Source organism: Henckelia pumila, chromosome 4 (assembly GCF_033568475.1).
Source record: "Henckelia pumila isolate YLH828 chromosome 4, ASM3356847v2, whole genome shotgun sequence".
NCBI lineage: Eukaryota > Viridiplantae > Streptophyta > Magnoliopsida > Lamiales > Gesneriaceae > Henckelia > Henckelia pumila.
Window position 1 is genome coordinate 225,771,130 of NC_133123.1, and position 24,945 is coordinate 225,796,074.

General features: G+C 36.5%; 1 protein-coding gene across 1 annotated transcript; it reads left to right on the forward strand.

Annotated features, from left to right (window-relative positions):
• Window positions 1-24,830, forward strand: LOC140861119 (AP3-complex subunit beta-A). The gene is made up of 11 exons (XM_073264127.1): window positions 1-294; window positions 419-495; window positions 621-870; window positions 6,808-7,422; window positions 8,374-8,547; window positions 8,970-9,096; window positions 9,206-9,315; window positions 11,149-11,349; window positions 19,793-20,781; window positions 21,461-21,730; window positions 24,374-24,830. Exons 1-11 carry the CDS (start codon window positions 79-81, stop codon window positions 24,729-24,731), a joined length of 3,387 nt encoding a protein of 1,128 aa, XP_073120228.1. The 5' UTR covers window positions 1-78; the 3' UTR covers window positions 24,732-24,830.
• The last annotated feature ends 115 nt before the right edge of the window (window positions 24,831-24,945 follow it).

Below are 24,945 nucleotides of genomic sequence, written 5' to 3' on the forward strand. Positions count from 1 at the left end.
GTCAATACCGCAGCCGAAAAAGAACAGCGAGCATACATAAACCCCTCCGCCGTCTGTCTCCGATCAGTTTTCCTTATCATGTTGACGCAATTTGGGGTGACGGCGGAGTCACTGAGCAAGGCGTCGGCGATGGTGTTCCGGATCGGAAGCGACGCGCATCTGTACGACGATCCCGACGACGTCAGCATCGCGCCTCTCCTCGATAGCAAGTTCGACTCCGAGAAGTGTGAGGCACTCAAGCGGCTGCTCGCACTCATAGCCCAGGGAATTGACGTGTCCTCATATTTTCCTCAGGTCCTCTCCAATCTGTTCATGGAATCGATAATTGATTTGATTTAGCTGAATTGCATGGTTTGTTTGTGTATGGATTCGATTTTATTTATATGGACTGTTTTCTTTGTTGCGGTGTGAGTTGCAGGTGGTTAAAAATGTTGCATCACAGTCTCTGGAAGTCAAGAAGCTGGTGTACGTGTATTTGCTGCATTATGCTGAGAAGTATGGCTCCAAGACAGTTTTTTTTTTGAGATTGAGTTTGTCATTTCGTTTTCTAGTTATTTTTTGTGTTGTGAAACGGTAGCAATTCAAATGTATGACAAGAGTGATATGATTTTTGTGCTTAGGCGGCCGAACGAAACATTGCTGTCAATAAATTGTTTTCAGAAGGATATAGGGCATCCAAACCCGTTGGTGAGAGCATGGGCTCTCCGTACCATGGCAGGGATCCGTTTACATGTGATCGCGCCCATTGTTATTGCTGCGGTGGGAAAATGTGCTCGAGATCCATCTGTTTATGTTAGAAAATGTGCGGCTATTGCACTTCCTAAATTGCATGATTTGCGCTTGGAGGAACACATAAATGCAATTGAAGAGGTCAGTTAGTTGCGTACATTTCTTTCTTACTCCCACAGTTTTTCTGGGGAAAAAATATTTTTGTGCAAGTGGGGGGACAGACTAAAATGGGTGGTGTAAGTTTTATTGTTTTGATATATTTGCCTTTCTCCAGTATTTCGTTGATGCCAAAACAGTCATTTTATATTTGTAGACTTGAAACGTTTCCAATCAACATTTATTCATTTATGTTCATTGCTCGAATTCTACTTGGTCCTTTTATTTTTCAAATGTATTAGATTAGATCTTTCATAGGGCCTTGTGGAAGCTGACGTGGATCCAAGTTTTGAAGTTTAATACTTTACTCTTTGTGTAGTAATAGAGAAAATTATATTTCACACTTTGATCAATGAACATACATCAGTTTATATACAAGTATATCACCCTTTAATATAAGGAACTATCCTAATCAAGGATAAAATTACAGCTACAATAAAATCCCTGCAATGCAAGGATTCCGATCAATCTAATCTCATAAAATCTGTCTTGATATTATTTCCAACAAATCCATATCTTAACACTCCCCCTCAAGTGGGTGAATGAATGTCTTCCATTCCAAGCTTGCTAACCATTTGTTGGAATGTGTTGCTGAGCTGTCCTTTTGTAAGTATGTCTGCCAATTGATCTTTAGATGAGATGAACGGTGTGCAAATTAGTCCGTTATCCAACTTCTCCTTTATAAAGTGTCTGTCCACTTCGATGTGTTTGGTTCGGTCATGTTGAACGGGTTACGTGCAATGCTAATCGCTGGCTTGTTATCACAATATAGTCTCATAGGACCTTCCCACTTGACCCGCCAATCATCCAAGATTATTTTCAACCACAACAGCTCACATATCCCAAGCGCCATTGATCTAAATTCGGATTCCTCACTTGTCCTCGCTACTACATTTTGTTTTTTACTCCACGTTACAAGATTGCCCCCTGGAAATGTGCAATAGCCTGAGGCTGATCTCCTATCAACTAGAGAACCCGCATAGTCCGCATCTGTGTATAGGCTTCTAATGCCATGTTTCCCCCTTTCTTGAACAAAAATCCTTTCCCAGCTGTTCCCTTTAAATATCTTAGAATTCTGTGAACAGCTTTGAGATGCATTTCCTTTGGATTATGCATGAACTGACTGCACACATTTACGGCATAAGCGATGTCGGGCCTTGTGTGTGCTAAATAAATCAGCCTTCCTACAAGTCTTTGGTAGGAATTCTTATCCACTGCTGCGTCTTCTGGTGCATCACACAGCCCGTGGTTAGCCTCGAATGGTGTCTCAGCTGGCTTACATCCCAACATCCCAGTTTCGGTCAATAAATCCACAAAATATTTCTGTTGTAATCTAAAGATTCCGTGCTTCGAATGAGCCACGTCGATTCCCAGAAAATAATTTAATTTACCAAGTTCCTCGACGTCAAATTCATTTTCTAGGCACTGTTTCAATCTTTGCATTTCTTTGGCATCATTCCCTGTTACTACAATATCATCCACGTATACTAGTAATGCAGTCACTCCCTCTATCTTTGAATGACGCACAAACAATGTATGATCCCCTTGACATTGCTTATAACCCGAAGCAATCATTGCATTTGTAAACCTTCCAAACCAGGCCCTTGGGGACTGTTTAAGTCCGTATAGGGACTCGTTTAACTTGCAAGCCATCCCACTTTCAGATTTAAAACCTGGGGAACCTCCATGTAAATTTCCTTCTCAAGATCACCATGTAAGAAGACATTTTTTACGTCATACTGCTGCAAGTTCCATCCATAGTTGGCTGCCAATGACAACATCTTTCCACTGAACCATCTGACTTGTATTTAACTGTGAAAACCCATTTACTTCCAACCATTTTCTTCCCTTTAGGCATCTCAACCAAATCCCATGTTTTATTTCGCTCGAAAGCCTCCATTTCCACTTTCATGCCATTCTCCCACTTCTCATTTCCTAATGCTTCAGTTAAGTTTCTAGGAATGGGTATGGAGTGAAGATTGGTAAGAAAGGCTCTATGTCTTTGTGATAAATTCTGGTAAGACATGAAAGTATGCAATGGATGTTTGGTACAAGTTTTAACTTTCTTCCTAAGTGCTATTGGTAAATCACAATCATTTGGCACTGATAATGTATGGTTTGGTTCCTTGGGGATTGGTGATATTACAGTAGCTTCCTCAGTAGGATTAATGGTCAGCTCGGGTTGAACAATCTCGTGGTGAATTTCAAGTGATTGAACCGTAGCTTGAATAGCAGAAGATTGAACATCCTTGGGTAAAATGTCAAGTCTCGGCCTCCTGGAATAAACTTGTAGTGGCTCTATAGTATCTAGAGTTCCTTGTTCCTTTATCATTTCTTTAGGGTTTGGATTGTCAGTGGGTGCTGATGGCATAGTGATAGGGTTAGATAGACTAGGAGATTGAAGGAAAGACATATCATGTTCTCTATCTTCACCCAAATTCTCCCCCTGAATATAGGTATTGGGAAAGTAGGATATTGATTCGTTGAACATGACATCAGCTGAGACAAATTTTTTTTTGTGGGAGGATGGAAATATTTGTACCCATTTTGAGTGGAGGAATAGCCAACGAAGACACACCTAAGGGTTCGGGGATCAAGTTTGCCTCTATTGGGCGGATGAATGTGAACAAAAGCAACACTGCCAAATATCCTTGGAGTCAAAACTGTTTGAGGCAGTAAAGTTGGGGAAGAATTTAGTGAGAGTTTCTAAAGGGCTTTCGAAATCAAGGACTTTTGTTGGAAGACAGTTTATGAGATAAGCTGATGAGAGGACAGCTTCTCCCCAGAATTGCTTAGGGACATTGTTTTGAAACAAGGATGCTCTCAAGACAGCAAGAAGATGACCATTTTTGCTTTCAACCACCCAATTTTGTTGGGGGTATGAACACAGGAAGATTCATGAATAATCCCTTGTTTTTGAAATAAAGGAGAAAGAGTTTGATTAAAATAATCCCTAGCATATCCGATCAAAATTTTTTGATTCCAAAGTCGAATTGAGTTTTGATCATGTGATAGAAATTCTGGAAAATAGTGCTGACATCAGACTTATTTTTCATGAGATATATCCAAGTCACTCGGGTACAATCATCAATAAAAGACACAAACCATCGTGCCCCAGAAACATTAGGTACATTCGAGGGTGCCCAAATGTCGCTATGAATAAGAGAAAATGGGACAAAAGTCTTTGTATTACTTCTTGGGAAAAGATGAACGCTTTTGTTTAGCAAGCTCACATTCGATACAATGAAATTCTTCAGCAAAGACCTAACTAACGATATAAACATAAATTTCAGAACTTGAATTGATGGATGACCTAAACGACAGTGATGAAGCCAAACTTTATCTTTATTGGGAATGGTGGAAAAAAATGATAAAGGGGAGATACTCGCAACTCTAGCAGCATGTCTACAACCTTCTTCCAGATGGTAAAGACCTTCTCTTTCACTAGCATGTCCTATCTTCCTCTTCGTGCCCAGTTCCTGAAATATACAATGAGATGGGTAGAAAATCACATTACAATTAGACTCTTTGGCGAGTCTTTTAATAGAGACTAAGCTGGAAAGAAGACTGGGATGAAGAACATTTCTAAGGGTGAGAATAACATTTATGTAAATATCTCCTTGACCAGCCACTGTGATGGTGGATCCATTTGCTACTGTGATTTTCTTTTGGCTAGGGCAGGGGTATAAGTGATGAATTTGTTTGAGGAAAAAGTCATGTGGTCGGTGGCCCCGGAATCCATTACCCATGTGCTGAGATTTGAAGCATTAGGATGAAAAGAGGTGGAGGATATACCTGAGAAAGCCAATGAACATGTATCTGCTCCAGATGACTCTTCGAGAGTTCCCAAAAAATGTTTAAACCTCTCAATGTCTTCCTTGCTGAACAGGGGGTGTGGTGTAGTTTGATCAATGAACATGCACCAGTTTATATACAAGTATATCACCCTTAATATAAGGAAACTATCCTTATCAAGAGTAAATTTACAGCTACAATAAAATCCCTGCAATACAGGGGTTACGATCAATCTAATCTCACAAAATCTGTCTTGATATTCTTTCCAACAAATCCATATCTTAACACTCTTTATTTGCAAACTGAATGTGTTCCCCATCCGGTGATGTGGCCTCAAATTACTTTCCTTTTTATTGATATGAATTATTTAATTTAGCATCCTGGACTTGTGGGTTTATGAGGCCTTGACATTTATGTGAAGATCAAGAGGGACCTTTCTACCTTTAGTTGAAGAAATAATGTATGCAACTATGCATTGAAAGAAAAAGGATGTTTGGTTGACTAAGATTAATTTTGTCTGCGAAAGATGTAAATGATTGCGCTTTGTGGAGTTTTACTTATCATGAAAATAGGAACAGATTGTTTGCCAACTAAAGGTCTAAGCTTTACAAATAGCATGCTTTTGAAACCAGTTAAGCATTTAATGTGTGAGTTACAGTTGAAGTAAGAAAAGACGAATGCAACAAATGGTTGTTCAGTGTTGCCACTACCAAAAAAAAAAAAAGAACAAATGACAAATATTAAAAAAAATAAAGAAAGCAAAGATGATCAACCGCCGAATATATGTTAGAAATAGACTTGAAAGAACCTATATGGCATGTAATCATGAATTTTAACATTGTGAATCCGTGACATGTAGAGTGAGGGTTATTTAAGGAATCTAGCTTCAATGAATAGTTTCTTTCCTAGAGAAGGTGGGTTTATAGCCACTAGCTATTATCACTGAAGGTTGGACCTTTAATCTCTTAAAGTGCTAAGTTCAAATTTCATCTTTGTCAAGTTATCAGATATTATAAAGTTCAACTTTGATGTTTGGAATTCCGTGAATGGAAGGTGCGATTATGAGTGTGATACCTTCTTGACTTGTGTAAGATGTGATTTCAAATATTCAGCAAATCCTTCAAATGGTGTTATAAAGGAATATGTGTTTCAGTAGTAATCTGCCATCATCTCGCTGTCAAAAGGCGAGAAAATCCTTGAAAAGTCATTGATGGCATTTCAAAAAGCTGAAGGGATTTCATTGATTTGACTTGCAAAACCGATAAATTTTGTTCTTTTGTGGAGAAAGTTTAAAATTTTTTGGGAAACTGACACTGGATAGTACTGTCTCTCATTGCAGGCTGACATGAGATTCTGTTTATCCATATAGTCTTCCCAGTTTGAATCTCTATTTCCATCTTCTTCTTCTTCTTTATTTATTTATTATCAAGAGGAGAATTTCAATATGTGGGTTGTTTTATTATACTTTCCATTTACACAGTGCTTCATAAAGTTGTGTTACATAACTCGTTCAAGAATGGAGGCGAAGCGAATTATAAACATAATTGAATTTTACATGCAGAAGTATGCAAACATTAACTTTATTGGTTAAGTTACAAAAATAGAAGGATAATGGATGAAAGAAACAGTGCCGGTGGATTTTTCAAACATTATTGGCAATTTCCTCCAATTTCCAGTCTTATTGGTCTGCAAATGAGGGGAATTGAGATGAATGGTTTGAAGGGCATGACCAGATATCCTAGGGTAAATGTGAACAATCGCTGTCACGACCACCATATGTTATGGTAAACGTTAAAAATATCCAAAATATTGGTAAATAGCTAATAAGAGAAAGATGTCCAATCAAAACTTTCTTAAAATTGTTCAGAGTTCAAGTTTTTGGAGCTCAAAACTCTTTCTTTTATTGAGGCTTATTTTTTCTATAAGATATATCTGTGAGAAAACTGCGCTTCACATCATGTAAAAGCATTTTGTGTGTCACATGTCTGAGTGCTTAGTAGAAGATGGGCGATGGCTTTGACAAAGCTGGATACATTTCCCTAATTTTTGCTTCTGTCTATTTACCCTTCTTTTTTAGAATTAACTTTTTCATTTGTGTGCTAGAAATTGATTCACAATATTATGCAGATTGTTGGATTGTTGCTGAAGGACAACTCTCCTGGTGTAGTTGGAGCTGCTGCTGCTGCTTTTGCTTCTGTATGCCCCAATAATTTACATCTGATTGAAGTAAATTACAGAAGATTGTGTGAAACTCTTCCTGATGTGGAAGAATGGGGTCAGGTTGTGTTGATTGGGATTCTTCTCAGATATGTAATTGCGAAACATGGGCTTGTTCAAGAATCAATAATGTTGTCTTCTAATGGACATGTGAATCATAGTATAGATACGGAGGAAATGGAACCTCATCTTGCAATTCGAAAATTTGACTGTGACGCTGTTGTAGAAATGGCAGATATACTCTCCAGGAGTTACCTGGAAGGACCTGATAAGTATTTATCCAAGTTGAGAGATATAAATCAAGATTGTATTGACTTTGACAGGGCACATGTTATATCTGCCAAAAGCAATGATGATTTGAAGATCTTCTTGCAGTGTACATCACCATTATTATGGAGTTACAATAGCGCTGTGGTTCTGGCTTCTGCCGGGGTTCACTGGATTATGGCACCGAAGGAGGACATTCCAAAGATTGTTAAACCCTTGCTATTTCTGCTTAGGTCATCTAGCTCCTCAAAATATGTGGTATTGGCCCTTAATCATGTACTCTTACTCAAATGATACTTCATTTGTTGATCTTTTCCCCACCTACAGTTTTGGTTGCTATGCAGTTATTATGCTTGAAACTCAATTTGATAAGAACGCAGAAGGTGCTCCAATGTTAGTTTGCCTGTCATATAGTAAGGCTGCGTTTACTTGCCTTGATAATTGAAGGATAACATAGATAATACCAACTAATCCTATGTTTACTTGCAAAATTGAAAAATGGTATAAATCTTTAGGTCCGTTAATGATAAGATTGAGAGATGATTTTTAGTCCTAATTTTTTAATGTGATTATAAATATTATGAAGTGAGAGAATGAAAAAAAATCAATTATGCCCTTCCTTTTTATCTTTCACCTTCTTCCCTTCTTTGCCGAACATATGATTATTAATTTATTATGATAGCTAAAGGGTGAAATCGTAATTTGTTCTTAAGTATAATTTCAATCCCAAAATTAATCCATCCAACTAAACATATTATTATTTATCCATAATCACTCTCTATCCTATCAAATTATATTAATAATCATACTTTAATTTATCCTTACCCAATCTCATCATTCGAAGTAAACGTAACCTAAATGTTTTTAAATAGCCCAGTTTGAATATCGATGATAGTTAAATAAATTTGCTCCTTTGTAGAGACGGTAAGTACCACGTTACAAATTAATATCCACTGGTCATCATTTGTGAGCTTAGTTGACTATTAGGGCAGTCAATTGTATGTTTGGTGGTTTGACTATCCTGGCGCTCTTGCTTGAAATAGTGTCTCCATCCATTTAAGTCTTTGACTGCGTTGATTTTAGTAGCTGGAAAATATGTCACTTTAAAGGTGTTGGTCGAGGTTTGTTTCAGATTATTGTTAGTATCATGCTCCAAATGTGCCAACAGGACAATCTATTCTTGTTTGATGTTTACAATTTTCCATGCAGGTCTTGTGCAACATTCAGGTCTTTGCCAAAGCAATGCCATCCCTATTTGCTCCACATTTTGAAGATTTCTTCATCAGTTGCTCAGATTCATATCAAACTAAAACTCTGAAGCTTGAAATACTCTCTTCTATTGCCACAGATTCATCAATTTCCTCTATATTTCTCGAGTTTCAGGTTATTGTTTTTTTAGTTTGTGTATTAATCTCTAAACATAAGATGATTTCATTGCCTCGGCACCTAATAAAGGTGCTTCTCAGCTGTGCAACTGCTGACTGTTTCAAGGTCCAGATAAGACCTGGTATTTTTGATAGCCTGGACCATTCCATCTTGACTGCTTTATTGTCTGGGCCATGATTAATTTTTCAAACAAAAAATTGATCCTGCTTGTAGAACTGCTGGTAAGAAACCACAAGTTAATTTGTAAACTTGTGGTGATGATCCATGCATAGGGCAGCGTCTTCCTGGTGAAAGTTGGATGATTATATAAACAAGTATGATATGGGTTAATAAACTTTTTAATCCACAAACCATTCACAGGATTTATTAATGCGAAGTATGTTGTGTGTAAATGTTGCAATCTTTTTGTTAAATGTAAGGATTATGTCAGAGACCCCAACAGGAGGTTTGCGGCTGATGCTGTGGCTGCAATTGGTTTATGTACACTGAAACTCCCGGATATCGCGAACACATGTTTGGAAGGCCTTTTGACTCTGGCATTATCTGGTAACCGTTATTCTTTTGCTAGGAGACTAATACAACTATTCACTTTCCGTTGGTTCTTTCTTCTTTTCTCTCTGTTGAAAGTTCTTTGACGTGATATCCATAATTTCAGAATCTTCACAAAGGGATGATGCATCGTTTGGTGAAGAAGAAATTGTATTAGTTCAAGCTATCAAGTCTATCAGATTAATCATAAAACAAGATCCTCCCAGTCATGAGAAGGTAAGCTTGTTGATTGCTTTGCTGTTTTTGTCCGATGTTTTTGCTCCATAGGGAACTTTAAAGAGTAAGTTAAATTTCATCAATAAGGAAAGTTTTTGTGTTTAAAGAAGGAAATGAAAACAGTATATGAGAGCTCTTATGCAATGTCCAATCATGTTATATTGATCTTGTGCGCCTGATTATTGAACACTTCTCAGACTTGCTTATTCTCCTCTCCATTTCTTTGACTTTGGAATCTCCTCCATAGAAAATTCAATCTATTTATTTCTCAGACCCCAAAACATCTATTGCATTAGCTTCACACATTAACTTCAGTTATGTTGATTTACCACGTAACTTATTTGAACTTGGTCTTGGGACAGAGCTTTGGACCATAAAACCCTGTTTATACCCATTGTAAATCCTGGTTGAACAATTGAAAGGTAAAATGTTGCTGATTGTTTCAGTTTATTCTTGCATGAAATAGTTGTCATAATTCATACCTAGTATTAGAGAGGACGTCGAGGTTGATGGTTTAATTGGGAAAAAAAGATAACAAATATCTAGAGTGTAGATGCTTTCTGTAACATTAATGTCTATGCCTGAACCCCTTGTAGTATTCGACCAAAAAAGATATTATCAGTATTGAGTATCGTACTACATTGTGCAATAAAACGCCTGTGAGATACTCCAATCTCTTTATCTGTCTCACAGACATTTTATTGTACAATGTAGTACGATACTCAATACTGTTAATATCTTGGGAGTTGGAGAGATGAATAACCATATTTTATCATCAAATAAAGTAGCTTTCTCTAATAAATGTTATGCGCACATAAAAAGAGTGTATAGTTTAAACAGTGTTTAGCATCAATTATTCTCGTGGTGTAATCTTTTCAGTTTCTTACCATTTAAAAAGTTTCCAATTTGTGTGTGCTGGTCAGTGGCTTGAAAGAAATAGAAGGATTTTTGAATATGGAGAAGAGTCTATGGAAGATCTATGGGATAAGATAAAGTTCAGAATCCCTACTTGGGTGCATAAAATTACAGATTTTCAATCTTTTATGGTTTCAGATTTGTGTAGGGAATGGAGATTAGTCTTGGGTTAAATTACTAGGTGGCTTTGCTTCTAGTTTATTTGCGTGGACCTCGGGTCCATTTTTTTGTAATTATCACAATCGTTATTTATATAATATTATCGTTTCTGATTAAAAAAAAAATCCAATTTCAGCTCTATCATCGATTAAGTTTCACGTCAAATGGTTTGAGATTATGTTTCAAAATTTTTTGGAAAGTGTGTTTGGCAAAAGTTTTTGAAGACTGAGTAACTTTTGGATGTGATTTAGATATTTTGGGATTTAAAATTGATTTTATCTGCCATCCAATTGTAAAATTTCTTTAAATTTAAAATGTGCCCACGTATTTCCTAGATGCAGCCCTTTCAACAAATTATTTCAAAATAAACGAACATTCATTAAAAGAAACAAGAAAATGTGTTAAAGACGCCATGGTGGTAGACAGCTTTACCATTCATGCCTGCCCACTGTGTCTTGTGTGGAACTAATAAATTAATAATAAAAAATATCTATTTTATTTAATAAAAATAGTACGGTACTGTTTTTCCCCCATTTTTAATGCTTCCCATAGACAGATTATATTAAGTTTAGAAAGACAAAGAAAAAAATTCAAGAGGTATCAATTGCGCTTGGTTATTCCTTCAACAACTTTTTTCGCGCGACTTTATGACCATAGTGTTTCTACCTTGTATTACATTGAAGAAACAGGATCTTTATTACTTGCACTCCTAAGTAAATCTCTAGTTATGGAATCATAAAACTCACCATTGTTTTGAAGGTAATTGCCAATTTGGTGCGAAGCTTGGATTCAATATGGGCACCAGCTGCACGTGCAATGGTTATATGGATGTTGGGTGAGTACAACAACATTGGGAGCTGCATTTCAAAGATGATACCAACGGTATACAAATATCTTGCTTGGCGTTTTATTTTGGAAGAGGTTGAACCAAAGCTCCAGATTATTAATTCTTCCATTAAGGTAGTTACGAAATAGTGGTTCCTTTATTTTCTCTTGATCATGTGGCAAGTAACCTATGTGAGAGTTAGATATAAGTGAAGCTCTTTCCTTTGCTGAAAAAATATATTATAGTTGCTCTTGATTTAAAATGAAAGATGACCATAGTTGACACAATAGATGAAAGTTGAGTTCAATAGTTTCTTAATTGAATAGTAATTTTTTTTTCAAGTTAAATTTGTTGAGCGACACAGATTATATGAAAATATTCGTGGAAGATAATCAAACCTTTTCTCTGGTTGAAATACATGGTATGTGAGACAAAAATTGATTAATAACCCATGCTTTGCTATCATTTCCAACCTATTCTAAAAATTATCAAGTGCATTAAATTATTTTTTCAATAATTAGTTATAATCATGGTGTCTAGTCTAGGGTCCTATGTTAAGTATTTCTTGAATAATCTGTTTTTATGTGGCATGGTTGTTTTTTTATATAGGTGGTCTATCATGAAATAAGGATTACTTTGTCGTATATCTTTTTTGTTCTGGATATTCTTCATGTCCCAGCATAATATGGAATATTGGTTTAGTTTTGCTTTTAGTGTTTATTTCCTTCACTTGTCAGTTCTTTCAACATACTGCAGCATGTGCCGTGAAGTACTTCTGATGCTTTCGTGATCAGCTTCATAATTAAGTCTGATTAGAGCATACTGTAGTATAGTTCCTGAATATTTTATGTAAACACACTTCATGGGTTTTAGAAATGTTAAATTTGATACCGAAGATAAGGGTTGTTGCAAGATTGGTTGAAAAATGACGACCATATACAATGAGCATCATATGTTGTTAACTTTGGTTGAGAAAGGCATCGGTTTTCACGATCAAGTACTATGGAGTGCCGATTAGCCTTTAAGACCTAAGTAGGCCACAAGTTGTTGGGTGTTGAGTGCTTGAATGTTTTCTTGGCAAAAATAATCAAAATTTTTATGAAGCAGCAAGATGTAATGGAGCAACTGCAGGAGATTGTTGCTCTGAGGTGATTTCTGGCAAGTCAAAAAATTATAATTCTAGATTTGCTGGTCTTTGTTGAATTGAAGCATATTCTAGGCTTTTAGCCTAGGTGAGGGTGAGGGTGAGAGTGAGGGTGAGGGTGTGTGGAAGTCACAAAAGGTTGAATCAATATTTAGGATCTTGAGGACCCAAATTAGAGATCTTGTTTAAGGTTATGCTTTGGCTTTCTTAATTACATTTATTTTTCATTTTCCTTTGCTATAGATTGCAATATCTAATTCATGAAAAAGATCATGATTGAGAAATTATTCCCGTAATCTTTTCTCCACTATCTTCACTAATGGCCTCAGAATCAAATCGGAGTGAAGTCAGCACTTCCATTAAGAGGTCTCTGAAAGTTGATTGACAACCACAAATACTTTCTGGTGCTGGACTAATCTTCTCACTTCACTGTTGTGATCCTAGTCGATCATAACAGCCTACGGTTCTGTACATTGAGGGGGATTGATCACATTTGGTAGAGGTCAGAGGACGGATTCTCAGGTTACCATTTTCTCACTTTTGGATGGGACAGAGGTCCTTGGCATATCAAGTACGCCCACGCCTTCTTGCAACATAAAAAAACATATAATGAACGTCACAATTTTGTTCAATTATGTCATTATGGAATAAAAAACTGCTTCCTTGTCGATGAGACTTGTGAAATAAAATGGTTGCCATTTAAAGTTCAGTGAAATCCACCCCCAGCTTATAGATAATCATTCCAATCATTCCTTGGATTGGGCATGCATCTGTAGTCTCAAAACGCAACATTTTTTTGCTTATAAAAGGCCCACTAGAACTGGTACACCTGCACCATATCACACCTTAATGGTTATTCTTTTGGTCTTGTGGATGTTCCCCATGGTTTTTCTTCTGGATACGTTTTGGAAGAATCAGTCTGTCATTGAGTGGTCACTTAGCATGATGTTCCTATCATTCTCATTTCTCCTCTTGTGACACATCTACTTTTACCCTTACCCAGGCTAAGCTCAGCCTCAACATTTTCCCTTTTTATCGTTGGCAGGACAGGATTGTCTGCTCCTAAATATTATATTTTGCCCCATGGGTGCCTGTTTTTCTTTGGATGTATGTCATCTTGATGTTCAATACTTCCATTGTTTGTCCAGAACACCACTTGGGTGATCAAACCATTCTATTGGGATGATGAATTTCAGTTTATAGCTATTTATGGCCCTTGGAGACGATGAGGTTTTTCTCATCGATGGCAGTGGTTTGGGCCAGACTTTGAGTCATCCATCACAACCACAATTAAATATTCCCTAGCCATGACTCTGGCTCAAAATCTAGCTCTTGATCCAGCTTTTTGTTGCCTAGGTCCTTTGGTTTGATTGGATACTTTGTTTTAGACAGACTTTGTTGCCTGTTGCATTTGTTAAAGAAATAGGATTCAATGAGAGAAGTTGGGGTTGCCTAGCTCTTGATCCTGCTTTTTGTTGCCTGTTATATCAGCATGATGGATGACCAATGGATTCAGAGGATCATCAATGATTGACTTCTCGGTTGATGCAGATGAACCAGATGAATTGATGATAGCCATGGGAGAAATTCAATCTCGAACTGGTGAAGAAGATCGAAACAAACGTGGATTTCATTTGATCGAGCGAAAATCAGAGCACAATTTGCGTGATTATTCAACTGATACCATGTTATACTCAATAACACGATGAACGATAGAATATGGAAGCTTCATTATGTGTTCATTGAGTACAGAATTATCCAAATGAAAATCATATCAAGTTACTTATTTATACCGTTATTTATACTGGAATAATACACTAATGTACCGTTTGGTTTGTGTAGAAAGGCGCAGCAGAAGAATAAGGATAAAGAATTAAATCCATCACAGAAAATGAGAAGTATATTTCTAAAGAATATGATGAGTTTTTTCTCTAGTTTTACATAGCACTATGTCTACTGATTTATACAGAATAATCAGATTTAATTCTAGGCACAATACCATAAATATAGGACTAATTATCCTTAATTAGCCTATGTACTAAAGAAACAAATATTCACAGAATATCTCTACACAAACACGATATTTCCTTCTATTTTCTCCACACTCCCCCTCAAGTTGGAGCAAAGATATCTATCATACCCAACTTGCTTGTGAAGTCATCGAATTTTGGTCTGAAATGTCCCTTTGTCAATGCATCGGCAACCTGCTGTTCGGATGTGACAAATGGCATGCAAATGATTCCATTCTCCAGTTTCTCTTTGATAAAATGTCTATCAACTTCGATGTGCTTAGTACGATCATGTTGAACTGGATTGTTTGCAATACTAATTGCAGATTTGTTGTCACAAAACAATCTCATGGGAGTTCTTTTAGAACCAACTTCAACCATAGTAATTCACATACTCCATTTGCCATAGCTCTTAATTCTGCTTCAGCACTACTTCGAGCCACGACATTTTGCTTCTTGCTTCTCCAAGTAACAAGATTTCCCCATAAGAAGGTACAATACCCTGAAGTGGATCTTCTATCAGATATTGATCCTGCCCAATCTGCATCTGTAAAGGCTTCTATGCTCCTCTGATTCGTTTTCTGAAACAATAATCCTTTTCCCGGTGAATTCTTCAGATATCTCAAAATCTTGTACACTGCCTCCAAATGTTCTTCGTATGGTGAGTGCATGAACTGACTAACCACACTCACAGCAAAGGCAATGTCAGGTCTTGTATGTGAAAGATAAATTAGCTTTCCCACAAGACGTTGATATCTCATTTTTTCAACAGGAATTCCATTTGATTCTGTAACCAACTTCTGATTTGGATCCATGGGCGTATCACTAGGCCTACATCCACTCATCCCCGTTTCTTCTAGCAAATCCAAAACATATTTTCTCTGTGATACATATATACCCTTCCTTGATCTAGCAACTTCCATGCCCAAGAAATAACGTAGGGAACCCAAGTCCTTTATTTCAAATTCTGATGCAAGGCTTCTCTTTAATTTGTTTATCTCCTCTTCATCACTTCCTTTAAGAATTATATCATCCACATAAACAATTAGAATAACCATTTTACCTTGATTCGTATGCCTTGCGAACATTGTATGATCTGATTGTCCCTGAGTATAACCTTGTTTCTTGACTGATTTGGAAAATCTCTCGAACCAGGCTCGTGGTGATTGCTTCAATCCATAAATAGATTTCTTCAGTTTACACACTTTCCCATCAAATTGTTTTTCAAATCCTGGTGGAGCATCCATGAACACCTCTTCTTCTAACTCACCATTGAGAAACGCATTTTTTACATCCAATTGATTTAGAGGCCAATCTAGATTCACAGCTAAGGACAACAATATTCGTATTGTATTTAATTTTGCAACAGGAGCGAAAGTCTCTTGATAGTCAATTCCATATGTTTGTGTGAATCCCTTAGCCACAAGTCTCGCTTTGTAGCGTTCTAAAGATCCATCTGAATTAAGCTTCACTGTGAACACCCATTTGCATCCCACTGTCTGTTTCCCTTGAGGAAGATTGTCAATTTCCCATGTTTCATTCTTTTTCAGCGCATCCATTTCCTCAAGGACAGCCTTCTTCCATTCCGGAGTTCTTAGAGCTTCCTGTATAGTCTTAGGAACATCCACACTATGCAACTGTGAGATAAAACTAGAATAAGATTTAGATATCTTATTATGGGATACATGATTAGAAAGAGGATGTTTGGTGCATGCCCTTACACCTTTCCTAAGCGCAATAGGAAGGTCCAAGGGCTCTGAGAATTCTAGTTCAACAGAGGGAGGTTTAGGTACATTACCTGTGTCTGAATGGGTTTGAAGGCTAGAATCCATCCTCGGCTCATACGTTTGGTTGTGCTGAGCTATGGTATCTTGATTACTTTGAGGTCGTCTTGTGTAGACTTGCCCAAATCTCCCAATATCCTCATCTCCTGTTCTAGTATCCATATTCTGAAGTTGCACCCGATTAGGTGTGTTCATATCCACATTAATCATGAAATCAAAATTCGGAACTTTGATCAAATCTTTTGTTGTCTCAAGATCTAGATCAAACGAGTTTTCACATTTATCCTCCCCCTGAAGAGGAGTGCTAAAATAACCTTGATTTTCAAAAAACGTGACATCCATTGTTACGAAAAACTTTTTTGTGAGGGGATCAAAACACTTGTACCCCTTTTGTGAGGGAGAATATCCCAAAAAGACACATTTTAAAGCTCGAGGATCTAGTTTATCACGACTATGATGATGCATATGAATGAATACTACACAACCAAACACTTTGAGTGGTAAATCAGAATATAAGCGAGACAAAGGAAATGATTTTTTAAAAATGGCTAAGGGTGACTGAAAATTCAGAACTCTTGATGGCATTCTGTTAATCAAGTAAGTAGCAGTCAAAATAGCCTCCCCCATAAATATTTAGGTACTCTGCTGGTAAACATAAGAGACCTAGCTACTTCCAAGAGGTGTCTATTTTTCCTTTCTGCTACCCCATTTTGTTGTTGTGTCTGTATGCAAGAGCTATGATGAATTATACCCTTTTGTTGGAAAAAAGTCCCCAAAATTTGATTAAAATATTCTTTCCCATTATCACTTCTGAACACTTTAATCTTTTCTTGAAATTGTGTCTCAATCATGGTGTAAAACTTTTGAAAAATTTGCCCAGCTTCTGATTTCTCACACATTAGATAGACCCAACTCAAACGTGTATGATCATCTATAAACGAGATAAACCATTTTTTTCCAGAAATAGTTGGAGTTCTAAAAGGTCCCCATACATCACTATGAATGAGTGAAAAAGGTTTTGATGCATGATATGGTTGAATAGGATAAGATGCACGATGATGTTTTGCAAATTGACAAGTTCCTTATGGTGGTTGCTGCTGCAGGAAGTGGGTTTGTCATGGGTGGCACCAGGTTCCACGAGAGAGCTATTCGGAGCAGATTTGGGTTGGGCACTGGGAACTAGGGGGCAAATTTTGTGGGGTGTTTTAGTGCATTGCGTTTGCTGGATTGTTTGGCTAGAAAGAAACAGAAGGATCTTTGAAGATGAAGAAGATTCGATTGAAGTTACTTGGGACAAGATAAAGTTGAGCGGATCAACTTGGTTACACAATATAAAAGAATTTCAACCTTTTGCGATTTCAGATTTGTATAGGGATTGGAGCTTAGCTTTGAGCTAGATTTACTTGAACCTCTTTTGAGGATTAGTGGATCACTGGTCCACAATTTGTACTTTAATTATCTTAATTATTAATAATATTTATGTTTCTGATCAAAAAAAAAAATATCACATTGAAAATCAGAATGATTTTTATTTTTAAACAATGCTGGAAACAAGTGCTTTAAGTATTGAAAATTAGGATGTCCTAATCTACGGTGCCACATCATAACATCACCGATACTAGAATTGGAGTTGGATATGATACTGGAATGTTGAGTTTGTCCACCCAAGTTGTTGTCCTCAAAGTAGTAGAGACCTCCATTTTCTCTAGCACTACCAATCGTCTTCCCCTAGGCCAGATCCTGAAATTCACAAGAGTTTGAAGAAAACACAACATTTCAAATCACGGGTTAGTTTGCTAATGGACAAAAGATTACACGAAAGATTGGGAACGTGTAAGACATTATGCAATGTCAAAGTTTTAGAAATAGCAATGGACCTTTTACCAGCAATTGCTGATAAAGAACCATCAGCTATTTTTATTTTTTGATCTCCTGCACAAGGGAAATAGGAAGAGAACATTTTGGATGATCCAGTCATGTGGTCAGTAGCACCAGAATCAATAATCCAAGGGTACGAGAACAAAGTAAACACATTAAGGACAACAGGCTGTAAATAATTACTTTGTGTGGATTGAATTAATTTATACAGTGGATCTAATGGCTCCTTACTGAAAGTTGGTGCCCCCGAGAAAACTTCCGTGCTATTTTGTTTTCCTTGTCCAGCTTGATAAGCTTTCGAACCACCACATGGCTTCTCTTTATAAATTTCCAGAATTTCTCCTTTCAAATAACTACATCCTCTGCCATCAATTGCTATTTGACTCGACTGGGCCCACTCAAAAAACTTTTTACCATTCAATCCGAGAATGGTTGACTGAGTTGAGCAGTTTTGTAGCACATGCGGATAGACTGCATATGTATCTGAAATCATGACTCCTTTGGAAACAGATTTTTTAGATTTCTGTTTGGGCTGCTAATTCCAGGGCCCAAAGTGAAAGTGAAGTAAAAGAGGCCCAAAAAAAGAGAGCGATCAATTTAATCTATAAGGGCAGGGACTTCCAAAACCCTAAGGACTGAGCGCTGCATCTTCATCGCCTGGGTTACCGCTTGTTTATTTGCTATTCACGTTAGAGCTGTTAATTTCAAACTCTACGGAACGATCATGACTGGGTAATCAAAGTTCAGGCTCTGATACCATGTAGAAAGGCGCAGCAGAAGAATACGGATAAAGAATTAAATCCATCACAGAAAATGAGAAGTATATTTCTAAAGAATATGATGAGTTTTTTCTCTAGTTTTACATAGCGCTATGTCTACTGATTTATACAGAATAATCAGATTTAATTCTAGGCACAATACCATAAATATAGGACTAATTATCCTTAATTAGCCTATGTACTAAAGAAACAAATATTCACAGAATATCTCTACACAAACACGATATTTCCTTCTATTTTCTCCACAGTTTGAATGATAAGATAAATAAGACATAGATAAGTAATATAATGCAATAAAAATAAATAAAAAATGATAGTTAATATAGTATTTGATTTGATTGATAGATTATAGTTTATTTGATTTGATTGATGTAAAATAAATAATTAATAGATGGATAAATAATATGACAAGAAGAACGCGAGATTTAATAAGATAAATTATATATAGATTTCTAATACACCCTACCAAACGGTACCTGGAAACTAACTTTCTGATATTAACTAACTGGCTAAGTATCTATTTCGGGATATAGTGTAAAACCAAAGGAGACAGATTGATTCTTTGGTTGTTTGACGAAATCTTTTAGTACTGAAATGTTCAGCAAAGCAATAAACAAGTCATCTAACATGTTTTGGAACCGAAAGGAGATCTTTTATAATATTTTTTATTTGTTAAGTATTTGGTTGCATTTTCCTTATAGTCTCTGATCCTTATATAGTTATTTGTCCTGTTAATTGAAAGGCTCAGCATTATTTCTTGGATAAACACCATATCATTCAAATATGGTGAGGTAAAATTCAGAACTGATTTTCTTCATGTAAGAAAAGATTGAAATACTTGCATTATTATTTTCTTATATTCATCTCTAGACTTTGTTGGAAACAGTGGATTATGATTGCTCAGCTTCTGAAATTGACGAATTGAGGTGCATATCACTGGATTTTCATGATTCTTTAATAACTGCTGTGTCTCTTATTTCTAGGTCATATTACATGCCCGAGGAGAAGATGTAACTACTCTAAGAAGCACTGTAGAATATATACTAGAGCTAGCCAAATTTGACTTGAATTATGATGTTCGAGATCGTGCTCGTATTGTGAAGAAATTTCTATCATTCAGTGTGGGATTTCATAATATGGAAGAAGTAAAGGACCAGAGGTTCCAATTTATTACTGAATGCATGCTTGGGAGACAAACAAAACTACTTTATCCGGAACCATTAAACTATCGATTTTATCTTCCTGGATCTCTTTCACAGATTGTCCTGCATGCAGCTCCAGGATATGAACCTCTCCCCAAGCCATGTAGTTTATTGGATGATGAGGTGCAAGGAACAAACACCAAAGGAGTGGGTGCATCTGGCATTGAACCCAACGAAATCAATAGTTCTGATACCGAATTAGGGTCTGTAGATGAAGAAAACACATCTGATTACAGTTCTCAAGTTTCTGTACCTTGTTCAAGCGATGGTGATGGTAGCTATGATAATGCATCTGCTGACAATGGTAGCGAAGAAGCTGGCCCATTAATTCATCTTTCTGATGGTGCTATAACTAGTAGAGATCAGATTGAGGGCTCAGAAAAGTTTCATGCATCTGGCTTGACTGACTGGGGTGAATTAATGTCGAAAAGGGATCTCGAATCATGGTTGAATGAAAAGCCTAGTTTGAGCCAGAACAAAAAGCCTAATCTAAGTCTGGTTGAAAGATCATTTGCTAGAATCTCAATCAAGGACATCGGTCACCTGATTAAACCCAAGACATACACACTTCTAGATCCTGCTAATGGAAGTGGGTTGAGTGTGGATTATGTATTTTCATCGGAGGTGTCAAGTATATCTCCACAACTTATATGTTTGCAGGTCTCCTTTAGGAACTATTCAGCAGAACCTATGTCAAACATATTACTTTCTGAAGAGGAATCTGATAAAAATTTAGATTCCTCAGACCACTCAATATCAGAAAGTGAAAGGTGGTTTGAGCTACTCCTTTATTTCTTTATTAGAGTTTTACATGATTTGATTATTTTGTGTTCTGCTGTTAGGTTGTTTGTGTTTGTTGGGAACATATTTTCTCATGTCATGGGAAGCAAAGATGCATTCGGATGAAAAAATTCTGTAAAGAGCCTGATCCACAAACCCCATGTGTTTTATTGAGAAAGCACAACTCTATGTTCAAATTTGACCCCTGGATCTTTCCCTTGCTCGATTGTCATAATTCATAGGAGTTTCCACTGTCCATTTTTAAGCAGTTTTTTCATAAGTTGTATTGCATGCTTCTGAGTCTCATTTCCGCTGTTTTCCTGAGCTATTCTTCTATGGTGATGTCTGAATGTCATCATATCTTTACACACACACACACACACACACATGTATATATATATATTCTCATGTTGTATTCTTTCTTTCATGCAACTGTAGATACATACCCTAAATGCCGGCATAATATTAGGTTACAGCCACCACTATCATTCCACTTCTATATCTGCTTTTGCAGGACCCTTCCCCTCGTAAATACATGTTTCTAATTGGTTTAAATCAATGGCACTTACCTTTATTTTTTGTATCCAGAATCGCGCCTTTGCCTTTTTTCACCTCTCATATTGTATTGGTCTCTACTGCAATCATTTAGTTGTTAATTTTAATCAACAGATCCTTGGTGACTCGCGTTGAAGTACCAACTCTGCTCCCTATGGAAGAAATAGTCACCCTTGAACCTGGTCAGACAACAAACCGAGCCCTGCAGGTTTGCTTCAGACACCACCTGATGCCTCTGAAGTTGGTTTTATGGTGCAATGGTGAAAAGCACCTGGTGAAGTTACAACCAAATATTGGTAACTTCATTAAACCTCTTCCAATGGACATTGAAGCTTTTTTGAATAAGGAATTACAACTTCGTGGGATGTTCGAGTACAGTAAAAGGTTTGTTCTGAGACAATTAAATTAACTTCATGGAATTTTGTCTTTCCTTCCTTTTCGTTTTTTCCCCTCAAGATTTCATTATTGAATTCCTTTTTAGAGAGGAGAGGGCGGTTGTAGCCTTTTATGCATTAAAATTTATTTTTCATCTTGCCATCCATTTAAGATTATATGTTGCGTAACGGAGAGACTAATCTGCATCACCTCTTTTGAGCATTTTTTTGGTTTAATTTGATTTTTTCATTCTCTGAAAACCACTTATATACAACTTGAAGTTATGTTAGACCGCAACTTGTAAATATTGTGAATATATCTGAATCACAAGAACATAGAGGGGGATTGATCTTAGCTCTGGAAAAGAATATAAGTTGCATTGTTCGAAAGTAGATCACTTGTGTGATAGATACAGGATAAAAAAAAATGAGAGCACAGATGAGTAAAGCCTATGCGAGTAGGCAAAACAATTTTGAGAAGAGAAAAAGCAATTCCCTGTAACCACAGAAGTGATTTCCAAGACTGATATGTTTTAGGGTTAGATTTCTCTGTGGTAGATTTCAGCCCATGGAATGTAAGAACCATTCACAGTTATAAAAAATTGTGCAAACACGTTGAAGTAATGTGGGCTCAAGTAGGTCTTGAACCCAACATGAGAGTATAGCCCAAAATACTAGTCTCTTAAGTCTTAAGTGGCTATCTTCTCAAGGCTAGTAACCATTGCTCAGATGCTTGATAAATCGTGGGAATCATAATATAGTCTCCACCTTTTGAGAAACTGAAATCTACGGAGAACCATTTTGTGAAATTTTCTCACTTATCTATAGTTTGTACATACCTCTTAATTTAGCAGATAATGTCAATATGAATCACATTGTCAACACCAATCTGATGGTAATACTTTAGATCGTATGTTCGACTATGTCAAGTCTCAATGATTGTGCTAATGCTATGATAACTAACCAACTGGATGGCTATGGGGAGATTTTGAAACCTGCTAACCATTCTTTAATTGCTTGAGAAAAAATATTGGATCTTAGCGCCTCGTGTTGAGGAAAGGGATGGAGTCTGATGTATGCTATAATCTAAAATTTGGAGATAGGGTCACACGTGCTTTCAAGTTGAAGCTGGGATGCTGGTGTAATTGAAGTGAGATTATTTGTTCAAATTGCTAAAAGAAGCTGATACTGATCTATCTTCTATGTTTGTCATGTGATTATGTTTAGGTGGGGTGATGGCAACAATTACCCTCATTTGGTGTCTCGTTTTTGCGCCTGGAATGTTGCCATAATATATAAGCTTTGAATGCATAGTTTTCATCAAATATAATTTTTATGAGTTTTGATTGACGCTCATTCCAACATCAAATATGTTTAATATTCAGTGTTGTAAACGTAGGGTGTGGCGGGGTGGTTAGTGACCGCCTCGGCCGCCTAGGAGGTTGAATTTCTCTTTTACTATTTTTAATACATAATTTATATACGATCTTGCAATATATGCATGTTGCATATATTATGCCACGACCATGTGATCACCAAAAGGCAACAATATTATTATTCTATTTCTACCTGCATCATGTATGAAAGCCTCCATAGTTGTATTGATGAACAAACATTCTCTGTTAGTTAATTATTTGATGTATTTTGTTGTTGTTGGATGTCTGCTGGCATATTAGACGCCAATGTTAATTTCCAAAATGTCAGCCTTGGCCTTAGTTTAACATTGGCATTTACTATGATTTTAACAGAATGAGCTGTTTTTTATGCTCTCGTAGATGTTGGAGATAGACTGTTGCACCAATAAGGCCTTAAGAGAAGAAGATATTTTGTTGTGAAACTCTAATGTGGGATCATTGGAAGGATAACACCTTATGATTAAACTTTTCTAGGAGATTTTTCTGAAAGTTGTAAATTATGAAAGTTTTAGTGCATGAATAAGTTTGTTTTTTGCAATAAAATAATAATCAAATATTTTATTTGAAGATTGCAGATGACAGATTTTAATATTATCAAAAGGTCAGGTCTTAGATAAGCTTATTTTGTGTTGTCTTTAGGTTCAAATGACATTTTTTGGTTCACTTATTTCCTGTTGTCCTTAAGGTTCTAATGGCATTTATCCAAGGAATTGATAAGTTTCTTGTGAGTTAATAGTTAGTCAAGCTTGTCAATTAGTTTATCCAAGGAATTGATAAGTTTCTTGTGATCTAATAGTTAGTCAAGCTTGTCAATTAGTTTCAGGTTCACCATTTACCAATAAACAAGTGAAAGTGTTTTGTCATTTCTTTTAATGCTTTTCTTAGACCTGAATTTGGTACTGAGGACCTCCCTTCCTGAAGTTTTGTTCTTTAAAGTTGAGAAAGTTCCCTCTGATTTCATCTCCTGTCTGTTGTGATTGGAAATTGGTTTTTCAGAATCTGAAAGGGAAATTCTTCTCCTAGATTTACACAAATAAGTGCCTTTGATCCATTTCTTTTCCCAAGTTTTGGTTATTATTTGCATTATATTTTCCTTTGTTGCCATCACTCTAAGAGTTTTCTCACTTACAGTTTTAGCTATTGGGAACCAGGTTATGCTGGGAGTAACTTTTACTTGATGGAACTTAAAATTGTTGAAATAATTTCCCATTTGTCTCTTTTTCTTCTGTATGCTACAGGTGTACCTTCACTGATCACATTGGCCAGCTGAATGACAAAGATGATCCCTCATTCATGAAAGACAAAGTTCTCACCATATGTGAAAAAATAGCTTTTAAGATGCTTAGCAATGCAAATTTATTTCTTGTAACTGTGGACATGCCAGTTGCCACTAACCTCGATGACTTGTCTGGTTTATGCTTACGATTTAGTGGTGAAATCCTAAGCAACTTGATTCCAAGTTTAATCACACTCACGATCAAAGGTACTTGCTCTGAACCGCTTGAAGTGTCTGTGAAAATAAACTGTGAGGAAACTGTATTTGGTTTGAATCTTCTAAACAGGATTGTAAATTTCTTGGCTGATCCCACTTTGTGAAGATTTAAGTTGTGGAGAAAATTGGAGTTTATTGTAGTAACCCATGGATGTTTGTACGCAAGCATTTTTCTTCCTATATATATATATATATATTGGTAATGCTGAGGTTCTTCAATATTAGTTCAGTTTTATGTGTGAAATTTTGCAGAAAATGCTATTTTGAAAACTATTATATTGCAAATCTCAATCACGATTGGAGTTTTGTCTCCCTCAG

Coding starts and splice junctions, on each gene's coding strand:
- LOC140861119 (XM_073264127.1), top strand. CDS start 79: ATGTTGACGCAATTTGGGGTGACGGCGGAGTCACTGAGCAAGGCGTCG. Junction 496..620: donor TTGCTGCATTATGCTGAGAA/GTATGGCTCCAA, acceptor TTTTGTGCTTAG/GCGGCCGAACGAAACATTGC. Junction 9,097..9,205: donor TTTGACTCTGGCATTATCTG/GTAACCGTTATT, acceptor CCATAATTTCAG/AATCTTCACAAAGGGATGAT.